Source organism: Gekko japonicus, unplaced genomic scaffold (assembly GCF_001447785.1).
Source record: "Gekko japonicus isolate JY-2015 unplaced genomic scaffold, Gekko_japonicus_V1.1 scaffold1024, whole genome shotgun sequence".
Lineage (NCBI taxonomy): Eukaryota > Metazoa > Chordata > Lepidosauria > Squamata > Gekkonidae > Gekko > Gekko japonicus.
In genome coordinates, this window is record NW_015175388.1 from 57,573 (window position 1) to 75,689 (window position 18,117).

The 18,117-nt window shown below is 43.1% G+C and overlaps 1 protein-coding gene across 1 annotated transcript in view; it reads right to left on the reverse strand.

The window, feature by feature from the left end:
- The window catches only part of LOC107122524 (dynein heavy chain 11, axonemal-like), a gene marked incomplete at its 3' end in the record, with an annotated part of 172,393 nt that overhangs the window by 56,667 nt on the left and 97,609 nt on the right, over positions 1-18,117 (reverse strand). The window contains exons 33-36 of the mRNA XM_015425640.1: positions 17,296-17,452; positions 16,276-16,421; positions 12,816-12,932; positions 4,355-4,493 (exon numbers count right to left, since the gene is read on the reverse strand). Coding sequence (XP_015281126.1) covers positions 4,355-4,493; positions 12,816-12,932; positions 16,276-16,421; positions 17,296-17,452 — 559 coding nt within the window. The remainder of the gene's footprint in view (positions 1-4,354; positions 4,494-12,815; positions 12,933-16,275; positions 16,422-17,295; positions 17,453-18,117) is intronic.

Below are 18,117 nucleotides of genomic sequence, written 5' to 3' on the forward strand. Positions count from 1 at the left end.
CCATGGAATATCCGATCTCTGCCAGTTGCAAACGCTCAACCTCCAGGCTGTAAGGCTGAGAAGTTCCTGTTGTGCTTTGCCGATCCTTGTAGAAGCAGAGCCTTCCTAAGTGAAAGGCGCCAAGGGTTCCTGGAGACAAACCTCATCATATTTTGAAAAAAACATGACCTCCGTGGCTCAAAGGGTGCCCCCTGTGACTACTTCCACCCTTTTATCTGTGATCTTCTGTATGACCCTCTATATCAGCTGTATTGGGGGGAAAGCATATGGTAGCTGATGCAGCCATTCGCAGTTTGGGGTGCAAACACCAATGAACTTTGGAACTTTGCACTTTAGATCCATGGTAATGAGATCCACCTTGCCGGGTCTGAGACAAATCTGATGGAAAATATCCTTGTTCAACATACACTCTGATTGGTTCAGAGTCCTCTGGCTCAGCCAGTCTGCCAGGGAGTTGTCCTGTCCTGCCATGTATACTGCATTAATGACTTCAGATGACCACTGCCCAGTGCATTAGGGTCTTTACCTCCTCTTGAAGAGACCTGGAACTGGTACCCTCTTGTCTGTTCCCATAAGCCTTGGATGTTATGTTGTCCAAGTGCACAAGGATTAGATGTCCTGAAAGAAAATCCTGGGATGCCAAAAAACCCAACTTTATGGCTCTGAGCTCCTGAAGATTGATGCCATCAGTTGCTCGTGTCCGTTGTCATCATGGATCTCCTTGGTTCTCTAGGTATGTCCTAGGTAAATTCCACCACCTAAGCTGCTGTTTTAGAAATTCAGGTAACAGAAAAAGCTTGGACTTCTAGCCAGCCATTAAGTCCCGAAAGGGAAACTGGAAGCTCTGAAGTGGGCAGGCATGAAGCCTGGATCCCTGAATAACATCCTGGCATGGTACCATTATCCCTAGAGGCTTTGCCAGTAACATCACTTCTACCTAGGACCCAGAAGGATTTGGTACCCTGAAGCTTGAGTCTTCTCCTGTCTTTCTGATGACAGAAAGACTGTGTCCTTTGTAGTGTCTAACAACACCCCCAGAAGAAGCATCACCCATGAAGGACGAAGGTTGCTGTTTTCCCAGTTGACCACAAAGCCATGTTCCTGAAGGCAAGACACTGTCCAGTTCACATTTTCCATACCTTGTTGTAAGGACCCCTTGGGTCCTCAGATGTACTACAAGGGCTACCAGGCCCTAGGTAAATACCCTCAGTGCTGATTTCAGCACAAATGGGAGAGCCCGAAATTTGAAGTGCCTCTCATAGTATGCAAATTGCAGGAACCTTCACTAGGCTTCTGGGAAGGAAACTGCAGATAGGTCAATAGATGCCAAGGAGACTCCTCTCTGTATGGGTGCTACAATGGACCTAAGGGCCTTCATTCTGAATCTCTTCACTCTCAGTCGTCTGTTCAACCACTTGAGATCTAGAATGACCCTGACTTCCCCATTCTTCTGTAGGACTATGAAAGGCACTGAGTAGATTCTCCAAGTCCTAGGTGCTTCTGGTACTGCTGCTGTCACCCCAAAGTCCAGCATGTGTGAATGGCCTTCTCCAGGAGGAGATACAGCTGTGCAAAATGAAGTCTTGGTACCTGAAAAGAACCAATGAGTGGAATTCAAACTGAATTCCAGAGAATAGCTGTTTATAACTGTGTCTGGTACCAACTTGTCATTCCCAGTTTGATGCCAGTGGGCTGCAAATGACTCTCGGGTCACCTGAATTCATGGCATGGCATAATGCTGAAGACCCCTTCTAGGGTCCCTGATGTTCTGCCCAGATCAGTAAAGGATAGTTGCTCTGTAACTGCCTTGCTGCCTGGTTTGCCATCTCCCTAGAAGGACCCGGATTACTCTTGAGGATTGCTTGGAATCTTAAAGGAAAAGGAAGCATTTTCTGGACTTACTGTCCCTTTTCCTTGAAGGCAACACCTTCTTGTTGTCTGTACCTTCACCAAATGGAGTGACTCCCTCAAAAAGAACACTGGCCACCGTGGCCTGAGCCTCGATGTCTACCCCCAACTCTGAAGCCAGTTGCTATATCTGGTTGTCCCACTCAAATCCATAGCTCTAGCTGAAAGTTGGATGGAATCCAGGGAAGCTGATACAAACTCAAACGTCTATATCTCATCCTTCAGTTTCCTGGGAACCTTACTGTCTGCTGCTGTAAGATCAGATGCCCTGAGATAAGCAGTTCTGGCAAACAGAGAGCATTCCACAGAAGCTCTCAAGGCCGCTGAGGAAGCTCCGAAGTCCTTGTGTAGATCCCACGCTATCCGTCTGTCAAAGGGGCCCCTGGGAGAAAACCACCCCTTTCAGCCAGGATGTACAGAATTTGACCTCAGGCTTGCCATGGGAACATCCACTGGGGGCAGCTTGAAGCTCATTGCCATTTCTAGTACTGAGGAGTAGCACTGAGAAAAGGTAGGATGGTTAGACTTTATTCTAGCTGGTGTATTACATTTGGTCTTTGACTACCTTGTTAAGGACTACAGGGCAAGGGATCCCGGAGTGGGCCATCCCTACCTTTGGAAATGCACTGCCCGATCCATTTTGGGAGGCTTTGGCTTCAGGGGGGGATTTTTCTGCCCCAGAAGGCATCGCTAGAAGGGAAATGTCCTCTTTGTCAGACAGGAAACCTGGTTGAGGTTCTCCTGGTCTGGCCAGTCTGGCTCAAGGCCTCTTTAATTTTCCTCCCCATGCCCTGCTTGATCTAGGCTAGGAGAATGGCCTGAACATTCCCCCCCCCCACAAAGAGATTTATGGATGGAGCGCCTCCCCTCTCCAAATCCAGCTGGAACCCCAGAAAGAAGGAGGGGAGACAGAGAACTTGGGAAGTCTCAAATAGATATATGCTATCCTGGGGCTGGGGGGTGGCTAGGCCTGCCTTGGCTGCCACTCCCCACCTTAATGCACTTCTTCCTCCCAACAATGAAAGCAAAAGCAAAAACAAAAGGGCTTTCCTCTATGACAAGGCAGGCCCTTAAACAGAAAAAAACTTACCAGGATTCAGGAGGGTTGGGGAGGCCAGAGCAGTCTCCCTAGTTCAGCGTTGGCTCCCTCCAATGTTTCCGGGCTGCCAAGGCACTCTCCAGTGCAGTTGCTGCTGGCACTACATGCCCCAGTGGGCAACTGGGGGAGCTCCTGGCCCTAGAACTGGGGAACCCTCTGCTGTGCTGGGTCAGGAAGTGCCATGGCGAGAGGGAAGACCCTGACACTATCAGTTCCCAATTTCTGGCCACGGGGATGGGAAGTGCTATGGTATGAGGGAGGACACTGATGCCATCGGCTCCCAATTGCTTACCACTGCGTGAGAGGACCGCAGGGGGGCAGAAAACCCCCTCCTACTCCTTGTAAGTCTCATCTGCCATCTTCTGCTTCCAGGCTTCTGCCCACTGATAGGCTTGTCTTATCTTCTTTTTTGCAAGCTGGTTTTCCAGGACCACAGTGTTCCTAAGAGCACTGTCAGAGATGTCCAGCTGTGAGGTCGGGCCGAAGAAACTGGAGACTCTAGGGACAAGCCCCTTCCTTCCAGAATCACAAAGTTTGATGACATTTCCTTCTAAGAGAAGGAGCTATATCCCAGAAGTCAAGTCTGACCCACCCAGGACCACTGCAGAATGGTAGAATACTGCCCACTGCATTCTTAAAATATGAGAATCCATGTTTTTTTTGGTTTTTTTTTGGATTCAGATGATCTTGCTACAATATAGGAACATTTTCTGTAACAGTTGCTGAAAGACCTTGAGACCATACCAATGCAAATGTCGGTATTATTAAATTATATGCTAGCACACAACATATCCAGAAATAAATATCAGCTTTCATATTATTAGCAACATTTCCGACTCAAGAAAATTTTGTTCTCATGAACAAAAATGGTTTGGTACTCGGTTGTTTTAAAATATTGAATGTTCTAAATTCAATCTAGAGCCTTGTTAAAGTACAAGCAGGAATCCACAAAGGCTTGTGAGGGCATAAAAATGGACAATACATGTCACCATGGACATTTTTAATATGTGCAGTATTTAGGTCTAGATGTGTCTGGACTGTATCACTTTAGATTGCAAGTGTGGGCTTACACACTAAAATTCTTTCAGAGGACATTTGAGACTCTAGTGGGAGGGGAGAAAGGTAGTACTTTGTGGGCAGAAATCTTGCCATCCATGGGAAAATGCTGGTTGATCCACACCAATGCCTGCTTTTCCAGGTGTTACGCTTTTAACCTATAAGTAACTGAAACAATTTCTCAGCTTTTGAAAATACACCAAAATCATTGTCAGTACTATCATTCAAATAAAGCACAACACCATTTTATTAGCATCAGTGATACACCAACTTCCAAAAGAAATTCCTTACCTGTTTAGAGAGAAGCTCTCCACAGAGTTTATACAAGGTAATAAACTTCCTCGCTAACAAGCGTGCATCAACAAACCCCTCAGCAACCAGCATAATCTCACAGATTAGTTCAATGTCAGGGACAACCATTGCACAGGGTCTAAGAAATATATGAAACGCAATACACAGATTAGCATTTAAACGCAGTGAAAATAAGACACCTAACTTGCTTAAACTCGATATAATGAGTCTTCAAACATTTTAGCAGAGCTTGAGAGTTACAATTACATATGTCAGTCAGAGCTAACAGGGGTTTCCTTTCAAAGAAAAATATTGTTAATTGCATGCTGTTGAATATTAGCATTTCCTACCAGTGTTATTTCAAAGACGACAATTAAAGCATGAAGGCCTTTCAAGTCAGAATTGGTAGGTCCTTCGATGACAAACCACAAAAATAATACAAGATGCTGTCATTTAACAGGCAAGCTTCGTGATAGAAGCATGCCTAGCCATTCTGAATTTGATTTCTTTCTGAATGAAACTTGTTAAAAATTATACAAATTTCATTGGTACAGTAATAATGTACAGTTGGTATTTTGAGTCATCTTTACTTTAGCTTTCCACGTTCCTTTTGTTCTCAAAATTAAAAAAATAATAAAACATTAATGAAAACACCTCAGTCAACCCATAAACCATGAATATATATGATTTCAGAATGGTATGTGCTTAAACATCTCCCACTGGATTTAAGACAATTTAAAAGTGAGGCAAAGCACCCCTTGACCCCCCCCAAGAGTTAAGGTGAATGTTAACAGGTTTGTTCCATCCTGCAGGTGTTGCTAATTGGTCTCTCTGCCTACTCAGCTCTTATCACCTTCAAAGCCAGAGCTGGATATAGGATAATTAGCCTCCCACGAGAACCTGTGGCCCATAGGATGGGACGGGAAGACTCCGGGTGATGCGGTAATTTTCTAGAGGGTTCCAGCAAGAACATGTCCTGATTGGGTGTCATCATCACCTGAGGAGGCTTGGCCCAAAAAATATAATTAAGCTAAGAGAAAGGAGGCTAGCGAGGATTCTTATAGACTGAAGGCCTGGACTATGATATGCTTTTTTTGCATTAGACAGCAATGTACAGAATGCATAAGCTGTAGCTGTTGACTATTGGACTTAAGGTTTGTGCCATCTAATTCAGGTCTTGAAAACATGTTAAATAGTTAAGTTAGCTTTTCTTGTTTTTTGCTCTGTGATTTTAGAGCATTGTGTTGCCTGTAGATTAAACCTTTTTTTTGACAGAAACAAAATAAAATTTCTTAAAATTTTCAAAATAAAGAAGGCATCAGTTACTTGTGTATGGGGTTCAGCCTTGGACACTAACTTGGGCTGCAATCACACAGCAAGGATTCTCTGTTATGCATTCATCACTGCTGCAAATGCATGCACATAGGCAATGGACCTGCCACGCAACAGTTTTCTGCATGTTCTCCTCGATCAACTGCAAATTCCCTGCAATTTTTCTCCACCATGTCACCAGAAAGCATTTTGTGGCTAACTGCTTTAGCATTATAGGGATACAGCAATTATTGATTTTTTAATAATAACTGCCCTAAAGTGGTGTGGCAGACAAATGGCATCCAGCTGATGAAGGGAAAATGCCACTCGTATGGGCAGGACCTTTGAAAATGCTCACGTTCCTATCCAGATTGCATGACAATGAATTGGTATGGGTAAGAGCACACTGAGGACCAGGAAAAGACAACTGGAGCATGATTAGAGTATGATGTTGTGTTAGTATTAGGTTGATGTTTCTTTGATATTACAAAAAAACTACAACAGGGGTCCCCAACATGGTGGTCATGGGCCCCATGGCACCTGCCAACATCATTCCTGGTGTCCATCAAGTTCTTTTAGAAAGTGGGCTGGGCCAGTTGGAGCTTTTCACAGCAAGGCTTCTAACTGGCCACTGGAGCTTTGATTGGCTTTGCGGATTATTAAAAATGTTGCTTTTGCAGCAACTGTCACCATAGCACAAGGATCTTCACTGTGTGACATATGGTAAGCTGTGGAAACCATATTGTGGTAGCCATTTTATGGCTGCGTCCACTAGGCTGTGTCAGAACTATAATGGGGCCCACAGGCTCAAAAAGGATGGGGACTCCTGGTATACAGGTACTTCTGAAATTCCCTCCCTCTGAATTCCTCCCAGTTTGGATATTTTAAATTATCTGGGTCTTGGACCCAGGGTACCATTCCACGGTTAGTTTTCTACCATACTTTGGTTTAGATTTCTGAATTTTGTAAACATACACGTAGTTTCCCCTTGCCACAGATTTTGTTTGCGTTATTTTTTCTTGCACATAAACCATTCACGCACCAAAAACCTGTGCACACCGAAACATCTTACATTTTCAGTTAATTAAAAGAGGGTTAAATTTAAGTTTAAGTTCCTATATAATCTTTGTAAATTCCTTACTGATAAAAGTGTGCAGAGGAAAATAGATCACCTGGACAGCAGTGTAATTACTGCTAGAAAACACTGGTCCAATTCCATAATTTTACCCCAGTTCATCTAAGTAGATCTGCACCCTAGTAACCATTCAACAGCAACTACAGGAGGCTGGTTATTCATCTCCCATAAGCCATTCAGTGAGATTTGTATGTCTGTTGACTTAGAAATAATAAGAACAAAAATAGGTCTTTGTTTGAGTACTGTATGATTTTAATCTAAACTGAGGCTATATTAGGGCCAGTAATTGTTTTTTAAATATCTCTCCTATATAATAATCCTGTTTGGGGGTGGCAAGATTCCATGGCTCTCCCTCAGCCATTGGCCCGTCAGCTGCCACTCAAGAGTACTCGCGTGCCATTGGCCGGGTGCTGGGCCTACTCCTCTTCCCTGCCCACTCCTTCCTTCAGCCACTCTGCCCTGTCAGAATTACTGGCAAATGGCCTTCTCTCTTGACCAAGATGCTGTTCCTGTATGGGACTAACTGTTCCCTCAGTGGCTGTTGGTAGGTGTCATGAAATGGCAGTTACCTGTGTTTGTAAGATGGCTCTGGTTATTTGTTTAAAATGTTCCCCCGTAAGGTTTAATTGAGCTGTAGTTCCAGAGAGGGGCCTGCAGGGGTATCACTCACTGGGTTGAATGGGGCTTCCTCATCTGCTGGCCTACAGTTCCCAGCTGCCCCAAGGCTAAAGTGCGGGAAAACAGGGACTGTCCCCAGGCAGTCTTCGTCCCTGGGAGGCAGCAGAAATTCAGCCACTTCTCAGTTTCCCTGCTCTCTTGGGCTACAGAGAGAGGCTGAAGTACAGGTAAGCCCACAACCTCCAGAGATAGAGACTATTGTGTGTAGAGAAAGAGGATTGTGTTTAACCCCTGTTGATTTATGCCCTGTTGGTTCATAGTGTGTGCTTACTCCTACAGTGTGTGTGTGCTCCATAAGTGTGTAAATAGTTAAATACATTCTTTAATTTGGGCTAATAATCTGTGTTGTGCTCTGACCACATTGTGTACCCTGCTCTGCGCAATACCAAAGGGAGGGAGTAGCCCAGGGAAGCAAGGAAAGGCCAGACCCTTGGGTTGCCAACTTTCTAGGGATCCCGCAAAGATTGGAGATTCCATCTCCAAATAGGAAGATTTGACCAAAGGGGTCTCACCGTCCCTCTAAAAAGGCAGGGACGATTCTGTGAGTGGTGGCAGAGAACTAAAGGAGTGAGATACGCCCATGGGATGAGGGTGGGAGACAAACAGCTGAGTTGTAAACTGGAGCCCGTTTTGCCATAGTAGGCAACCAAGCTTGGTTCAGACAAAGGAAACCCTTTGCAGGCCTTTGTGAGGAACTCATTAGGGCCAGTCCTGACTAGGGTTGCCAGCTCCAGGTAGGGATATTCCTGGAGATTTTCAGGTAGAGTCTATGGAAGCTAGGGTTTGGGGAGGGGAGAGGCCTCAGCTGAACAGAATGCCATACACCCCACCTTCCAAAGCAGTTATTTTTTCTGGGGAGGGGGAGAGATCTGTTGTCTGGAGTTCAGTTGTGATACCTGGTGATCTTCAGCCTCCACCTGGAGGTTGGCTGCCCTAGGTGCAGCAGTCAGTGCTTCAGAGCAGGGTCTGCTAGATCCAGGTTCTTGCTGTAGAAGCTGAGTGGGTGATTTTGGACCAGTCACAGACTTTCAGCCTAACCTACCTCACAGGGTTGTTGTGCAAGTCAAAAGGGGGAGAGGAGAATGATGTAAGCTGCTTTGGTCCCTATTGTAGAGAAATACTACTTTTTTCTCCTGGGAAACCATTGTTGCCAATCTCCAGGTGAGGGCTGGAGATCACTCAGAATTACAACTGCTCTCCAGATGGCAGAGGTCAGTTTCCCTGGAGAAAATGGTGAACTCTGTGGCAGTCAGGGCTTCAGAGCATGGAAAATGGTGGATTCTGTGGCAGTCAGGGTTTCAGAGCATGGAAGAGGCTGACCTGGATAACAATTGTTGCCAATCTCCTGGTGAGGGCTGGAGATCACTGAAAATTATAACTGCACTTCAGGTAGCAGAGATCAGTTCCTCTGGGGAAAATGGTGGACTCTGTGTTATTATACCCTGCTGAGGTCGCCACAGCACATTGACGCTGGGTGCCCAAGGCCTTGGCACTCTCCCAGAGCCTCTTTCTAGACTTAGTTGTATTTATTTCCACAATGGGCCTTATTCCTAGTCTTGTAATAAATACTGGTATATTTGTATAATAGATGTATACATATATTCTATAAAGGTAAGTCAAACAGAATAGAGGTAAAGGTAAGTCAAACAACTGAGGACACTTTGGGTAAGCAATCATTGGAAGGCACTTTCTGGACCAAAAATTAGTATCAGTGAAATATCATTTGGCATGTGACTGCATCTTTGTAGGCCTCATTTATACTTTTATTCTGTGCCTAGTGGTTTCACTTTGGAACAATTTTTTTCTGGTCCATCTTGTATCCATGTTCATAATTGTATGATTGTATTGTATTATGATATAAGCCAATTGGTCCCCATTGTGTTTGACCTCTGAAGAACGCATATACAGGCCAAAACGCATCAGGTCAAGTCCACTGGCCCTTATGTGTCAGATTTTGGCAATTTTACATGAGGTGTGATTGGGCCCTTATATGTTTTTTAATTCTTTGCTAATAAATACATGTATTTTTTTATATTATAAACATTAAGTCTTTATTGTTGGCCCTCTATTCTGTTTGACTTACCTTTTTAGATTCTGGTTCCCAGGTTTCAGGGTTAAGGCCCCTCCCTTTTTGTTCCCAGTACATATATTCTATATTCATTTATTTAAATATTGGGCCCTTTAATTTGACTTAGAAATAATTCCAATGTGCATGAAATGGAAGATATTGTATACATGAAAAACATTTCCAAGCACTTTCTTCCTTTTGTTTATTCATGTGGTTTGTGCATGACAACATCAAATTCAAGTAAAAGCACTTGAAGGCTATGTTTTAAACAGGGGATAATGTTGGTGCATGAACAAAACTGAGGCACACACACATCTTACTGCATATTTTCAGAGCAGTAAACCTTTAATCTTGACTTTGGATTTTGTGCCTGCCTTACACACCATTCTTTGTCCTGTGGTGTATTTATTCCGCTGCTACAATAAAAAAAACCCTCACTTTTCTAAATTGGGGTAGGTGTGACAGGTGGGGGGTGGTGTCCAAAGTTTTTTTAAAAAATTATGTAATTGCCCTATTGCAGCTGTGCAGTAGCATCCAGCAATGGTCTTCCATTTAAATCCTTGTGGTTCAGGTTTTGCACATGCATTTCAGCGTTAATTCGTTGAATGAAAGGGAACAGAAAGGAATGCAGGTAAAGAGGGGAAATCTGATGTTGATATTGACAAGACTTTTTAAAAAAACTGACAAGCAGCTGCAAAGCCCATTTTCCATATTATGGTGCACTAGGGGATTCTCTGCTGTGTTATCAGCCACTGTGAAAGGAAAGAGTCACACGATCTCATAATATGGGGGAACATGTTGAGTATACAAAATGCACGCTAGAACCCACTGACTCTGGCATCGCAAGCTGTGAATGCTGGCAACATATGTGTGTGTGCAAAGTCAACTGCAATTCCACCACACTTTGCACATGGCTGCAATTTGTATAAGGGAGGAGTCCTCTGGCAGAGGCTCTGGAGAGCTTTTTTAGTCTTGTGACACTAAATTGAAAAGGGGGGGGGTATTTTCACTGATGCCCTAGTGTAGCTGTATAGTAACGCTAATTTCCTGCCCTTCCTTGCAGATTTGTGTGGTTTTCTCTCTTTGTGATTCTATAATTTGATCCTGTACACTGCTTGTGATCTTGGCAGTTTTATTTTTTTTGTACTGGGGATGCTTCCGTTTGCCTCCTCTCTGATCCCCCCTTTCATGTCAATATCAACAGGGAACTAAACCTCGCACAGCTCCTTTTAAACTCCCCCCTCCACCATTCTAAATATTTTTATTCAGCGATCTGAGACTAGCAAGAGTCTTGTATTGCTAAACTCATGCTACTTGTAAAGAAAAATTTAAAAATTTAAAATGAGGGGAAAATTGAGCTTGTACACCAAAATAGAGGGAGGGTGGCAGAAGGTGTAGAACAACCTTAAGGTAGGTGGGGAGTAACTTTTGAGAGGCAGCAAAAGGGTGTGGGGGGGGAATTCTGAGGGAATATGTATGGTTTTGAATGACTTTCGGCTTGAAAGCAGAACAGGGAGGAAATCGGCACAAAAGCACTCTCAGAAAAACTGGGGAAACAGCTACCAGAAAGCAAACTGAGTGCTGAAGGGAGAAAATCAATGCAGAACAACAAAGAATACCCATGTAAAGAAAAATGGTCTTTTGCTTTGCTCTAAGAAATAAAATCTTTGGTTCAGGCTGCAAAGAAGCCTACAGAAATCTTCCCAGGGATGGTTAGAGATAGTTAGAGCAGAGTGACCTTGCCAGCTAAATTGTTTCCAGCTGTGAGTGCTAGGGAGCACCACTTTACTTTGGTCCTCCAATCAGCACATTCCAAGCAACTGAAGTTATGGGCACCTGTGGGAAAGAGAGGTGAGTCCTAACTGCAGTATGGTTTTATTACTCCCCTCTCTGGTCCATCACCTGATGCATCACGTGCTTAGCAATAGAGAGAGTTACATCATCTCTCAGGTTTCTGATTGTCCTAACAGGCCTGAGGTCAATTAGAGGCCCTCTCCATAAATCTACTTAGCCTTTGCTATATGGCTGGCTTTGTAACCTCTTGGCACTGAAGCATGTCAGTGGTTACACAGCTTCACTTGTGCTACTGGCATCTATCTTGACTGCTTGCTTGGAAGGGCTATGCCCTTGGATATCTTTGGATTCTTGGAACTAACTGCCTGAGATGACCCAGTATTGGTTAACTTGGAACCTTGATTATATGCATTAGTTATGTTGGATATGCTTAGGTTTATTTATTTTATCCCTTCACAGTCTTGTCTCTTTTAATAAATTTTTGCACTTTAAATAAATAACTATATTTTTATCTTGCAGTGGATTGTGCCTTCATTGACCTCAAAGCCTTCTTCCAGAGCCTTCTTCCAGACCACCCACCAGCTAACTGTTTTGTGTTTGGAAACTCAGTTTGCATCCCACTCTGCAAGGCTGACTTTTCTTATTAATTCCCTGAGAAGCTGGGAGACTTGTCCCTTCACTCATGGGCTGTTGGGATAGACTGAAAGTACTGGTGGCACCTACCAAGACTGGGGTGAGTTTTAGTCTCTCTTTGGTATTTTGTAACTTTGATTTGCTGCTACCCTTTGTACCAAAAGTTCTTAGCCTGGGAAGGGACAAGGACTTTTGACAACCCGATGGACATGCATGGTGAAAGCAAGGGAAAACACCCATGCATAAGAGGCCTGAGTTAAGCAGAGCTTCAAACTGATATATCATCTTTGAGGTTTTTATCCTACCTAAGTAACACATCATGTTTTATATTATGATGAGGCTTTCAAAAGTAATTAATCTCTTTTACTACATACTTAAAAAGGTAAAAGTTCCCTTGCTCGAAAGCCAGTCGAGTCCAACTCTAGGGTTGCGGTGCTCATCTCCGTTTCAAAGCCGAAGAGCCAGTGCTGTCCGAAGACGTTTCCGTGGTCATGTGGCCGGCATGACTAAACACCAAGGTGCACGGAATGCTGTTACTTTCGCACTGAAGTGGTACCTATTTATCTACTTGCAATTTCTTGCTTCCGAACCGCTGAACTACTGACCTTCCACAGCCTGCAGTTCAGCGTCTTAACCACTTGAGCCACCGCAGCTCCTTACTACATACTTAGCAAACATATAAAAAACTTCACTACCTCAACTTCCTACTAGCTATCAAAACTATAAAACTGAAGAGCTTTCTCACAGAAGCAGTATGTTAAAAGCTCTGTTCTATGTTGCAAACCAAACAACCAACATTAGGTGGCATAAGTGTTCTGAATGCAAATCTGTATCATACTTACCTGAAAAGAGCTTTAAGATTTTCAGGTAATTCTGTTCGGCCGGCATAGCCTGGATTCATAGTAATAAATATTCCAACTGATGGCTTCAATGTAATATTTTCTCCAAGGAACAAAAATCTGTTATCAATGATATGATTAAGGAAAGCACTGAGTACAATATTACCTTTTGTTTATTTGTCGGTAACTCCATGTAATTCATTTTTCCTCTAATATAACTAGGATCTAACGAACCATACAACAAATTCTACCTGTCCAAGTAGGCTTTGTACTTGAATTTCTAGGAGCAGCTCCCTTCCACAGTGTCCATTCACAGAGAAACTGTGGGGATTTGTTCTGGCAGGGGGTATTCTGAGGGAAAATGTGCCTGAAAGACTGATGGCCAAGATTTATTCTAAGTTCTTTTTTCTACTGCACAAGCAGCAATATTGACATATCACCTCTCCTCCTGCCCCTCAACTTTTTAAAACTGAAAGAGAAGAAAAAAGAGAGAGGGGGAAATGAGAATGAAGAGGAAGAAAAACAGGCAGGCAGAAAGGGCAAACAAAAGAATGAAGAGAGAGGAAGGAAGTTGGGCAAATTAGAAAAAGCAAAGTACATCAAAGGAACAAGAAAATGAAGGTGACTTGAATAGAGGAGTGAGGGGACACATCCTTCACAATTTATTTGATGATTAGATCTCCCTTGTCTGACTTATATTTGAATACTGACAGTGCAATCCTAAATGGAGTTCTGGCCTTCTAAACCATTGACTTCAATGGGCTTAAAAGGGTGTAACTCTGTTTAGGATTGTACTGTTGGGCTCCCTTTCTCCTTAAAATGCATCGTGGAAGGGATCACTCCTATCATAATTCTCGTGACTAGGATTTGCCCTCTGTGACTAAAGGTTGTTCTCCAAGGAAAATCTTATGACAGTTGGAGGCTCTTCACAAAATAGTTTTGAAAAACTGCATAGTTAGATGTAATAAACCACTTGTGTATTATTTACAACATTTTTTGTAATAAGGTCCAAGGCACAAACTAATCATATCTGCTTGTCCTTCAGTTTGTCTTGAGGTTTTGTACCTCTTGGTCTACCTGGTTCAACTGGCTAAGCCCTACAGGCTGTTAGACCTGGCTGGAATGTTGTTTCTAGTTGCCTCTTCCAGAGCCTGTGTTGAACAGAACTTTCCAGAAATCTAGTTCTGGGATGAGAGCCTTTTTCAAAGCCAGGTTCTCCAAGAAAAGTGAAGAGCAAAACTAACACTATGAAATAGGAACAAAGTCTCAAGAATCCTAGGAATTGAAGAATGACACAACAGAATGCTATGCGGCAGCTGCTGTCATGATTGAGAAAACATAAACAGAAGGGATGGAGCAGGCACAGAAAAAGCTGGATGGAGAGTTGGGGGGGGGTCTGCCTGTGATTGGTTGAGCTGCCTTGTGAAAAAGACAGAACTAAGAGTCAAATAGCATGTTTTTTAATGGGTCAGGTCTGGTTTCCCCTTTGACTAGGCAAATAATAAGTACCATAATATATGTGCATGGAATACTTCACGTACAGCTCCGAATTGGGACAGATACCACAACCGCCACCCCAAGCCATTTTTCCTCGGAAAAACTGCACAGGGTGGAAAAGGAGACCTTCCTCCCCACACCACAGTGAATCAGGCCCCCAAAGACTTAAAATGATGTTCCCCACAGTTGTTGTGTTAAAAAACATATTGTACAGTTTGGCCTCACTATGCATGACTAGGTTCTGCTGAGCAGGAAGAAGTCACTTCAAGGGCTCAGCAGAACTGAGGCTGACACATTCTCCACTTATTGTGAGAGGGAGCCCCATGTTATAATCATATAATCATTTTTTCTGTGTTCATTTTGCACTACTATAACTATGTGATGCCTTTATACCTACATATGCTGGCTTGTAACCTACCACTCTGCTCAGCTAAGTCAGAAGCCTGCTTCCAGACTAAGGAGCATTCCTCCGGAAGAAGGGCTGGTCCTCCTGCGAAACAGGCTCCCTAGATTGGTGGAAGGCTTCCAACTTTGTTAAGTAGAGTGGTAGGATGTGAACAACTGTTTTAAGTAGAGTTCAGTAAGAGTCAATAAATGCCTTTGGTTAGACAAACAGTCAGTGCCATAACATATATGTAATATACAAGGTTAAAAGTAACAGCATTATGGCATCTCTCTGTAAGTGCTTTCTATATCCACATGCCTTCTCCTGTGATTACATTATGATAACATGCTGTGTCTTATTTCCTGTTGCAAGCCAAATGGTGAGGCCACATGGCCTCAATAGCCATGCCATAAACCCACATTCTTTCACACTTTCATGCCAAAAGCCAGACCTCATGGCTACACTTTCTGGCCCATATGCAACAAGTCACATACACAATGAAGTAGCCAGAGTTTGGGTCAGATGACTGCAGGCGGGGTCCCAAACTTATAGCCTATCCCCACACGCAGCTATGGCAACCAACAATTGGGCACCCCCATGCCCACTCGCAATTGGCTGATGGTCACATCTAATTTGTGACTGGAATTGGGGTATAATTGTTTGATCCCTATGGGAGTAAGTTCTTCTTCCTGTTCTCGAGTCTCTTGCTCTTGCTCTCTCCTCTGTCATTGTCTGTTTATTGCACCTGAAATGCTGCCTCTTGAGAGACAAAGAGTTGCTTGGTGACTTGGAGCACATGGGGTGCAAAAATGGGATTTCCCTTCAAAATCCCTTGGAGAATTCTGGACTGTGGATGTTCCTGATGTGGCAACTGTGCAGTTAAGGCAAATTGCCCTAGCCTTTGTTATTTTTGTAATCTCTGGTAGTCTATGCTAAGCTCTGTACTGAATAAAGATCCTACTTATTGCTAATTTGTCCCTGGTGTTGTAACTGAATTCCAAGTCTAAATCTTGTGCCTAACCCTGACCACATATGCTACCTTGGTAAGAGTGTGCATCTCTGGATAGAGTTGCTACTGTGTTAAATCCCAGATGCTAACTAAGGATTGGAATCTCTCCCTTAGGAAAGGCAGGGACTAGTGAAAAGAGGTTCTGGTGGCAAATTGTTGTGAAGACCAGAGATGGTACAGACTGTCTCATGGCTTGTTGTTTAATGTACTGAAAAGTACAGGATTCCCTCCCATCCCTGGACTGGCCTGGGTGGGCTAATCCTGTACAGAAGGCTTCCAACTTTGTTAAGTAGAGTGGTAGGATGTGAACAACTGTTTTAAGTAGAGTTCAGTAAGAGTCAATAAATGCCTTTGGTTAGTCAAACAGTCAGTGCCATAACATATATGTAATATACAAGGTTAAAAGTAAATATATGTCTCTATACATCTCTCGGTATGTATACACACACATTCAATCACAAAAGCATTGTAGCACAAGTTGTTCAATATGCTTCCTTATCTTTACATAATGTTTAATTCCATAAACAATATTCCACAAACAATATACCAAGAAATTGGTGGGAAATACTCACTCCTTTTTCTTATTTCTTATTGCATCATGGATAGTCTTTACTTGTACTGCCACAACTGAAAGAACTTCAACAGAAATTCGGTTAAATTCATCAAAGCATCCCCAAGCTCCTGTCTGGACTAAACCTTTATAGATGTTTCCTATGGACTGTAAGGAAAATATACTTAGACTTCACAGGTTTTCTTTTGCCTTTAAAGGAAGCTTTTTCCTGCAACATATGTACAGCAGTAAGTACCACATTTCTGCACTATTATATTATCTATAAACTAGTTGCTGAGTTCTATACTACGTTAGCACAGCGAAAAATAGAACTCAGAGTGGGGCTATACAAAAAAGGAGAGTGAACTATGCATATAGGAGATTGATGATTTCTTAGTGGTTAACCATTAAGTTTTATGGGACAAAACAAACATGATAATTAAGGACACAATTCAGGGGGACCAGGAGGGTTTAATTTACTTCCATTTATTTATTTACTTCATTTATGACCTACCTTTCCTCCCCAATGGTGACTCAGAGGCTTACATAGTTCTCCTCTCATCCATTTTAGTCTCATAACAACCCTGTGAGGTAGGATCGACTGAGAGGGTGTGACTGGCAAAAGATCACCCAACAAGCTTCCATGGCAGAGTGGGATTCAAACCAGGGTCTCCCAGATCCTAGTCTGAGACTTTAACCACTATTCATACTTGACTATTCATGAGTCCACCCCTTTACTTTCTTGAATATAAATGGGTAGAAAAGTGAAAAGTACCACAAGTTAGGGACAATCAGTGCAATCCAAAGTAGAGTCACGGTCCTAAATCCATTAAAGTCATTGGTTTTAGAAGAGTGTGACCTGGTTTAGGATTCCACTGCAAACTGTAGTAAAAGTAAAAATCTGCCCATTAACAATGGGTGGTCCAACCTCCACCAACATTAGGTAGCTCAAGGCAGGGAGAACATCCCCTTCCACTAATGCATAGTCCTCCCACCATGCACAATCTGCTCTTCATAATGCAAAATACAGAATATACAGCACCTTGTAATCCATCTGTTCTGAACAGTTGAAGACATAGACCATCATCCCAAGGGCATGGCCCAAATCTTTGGTGGTCTCCGTTTTCCCTGTCCCAGCTGGACCTGCAGGAGCCCCACTCATTGTCAAGTGAAGAGATTGTGTCAGAGTAATGTAGCACCTTCAAGCAATGCAAAGGACCAAAAACATATTAATATAATCTTCCTCTAATGGCTGACATTTCTTAATGGTTGCCATTTCAAAACCAAAAAGTATAATAAATGTGTACTTGATCAACTGCCACTAAACTTTAGTTTCTAACTTGTGCAATTAAAAAAAAATGAAACAAGAATAAACACATTTCAGTCTTGATTAATCACTTATAGGGTTGCCAGCTCTGGGTTGGGAAATTCCCAGAGATTTGGGGGTGGAGCTTGAGGAGGGTTGGGTTTGGGGAGGGGAGGGACCACAACAGGGTATAATGCCATAGAGTCCCCTCTCCAAAGCACCCTATTTCTCCAGGCGAACTGAGCTCTGTAGAATGAAGATCAGTTTTGATTCCAGAAGATCTCCAGGCCCCACCTGGAAGTTGACAACCCTATAAATCGTATCTGTAGCAATGTATCCTAGGTACATTGTTTTCCTTCCCTACCACTCTTCTTTCCCTTCCCCCTCATAAAGTTACAAATTGGGGATTCACAAGGACTTGTGGAAGGTATATCATTTCCCCATGTATCTCCCTCCCTATTTCTTCTTTTCCTTCTATGACATGCCCCATAGCCTCTCTCCTTTTTCCTTTTTGCTTCTCTCCTTCCCACCCAACAGCCAACCTACCTTTATCTACCC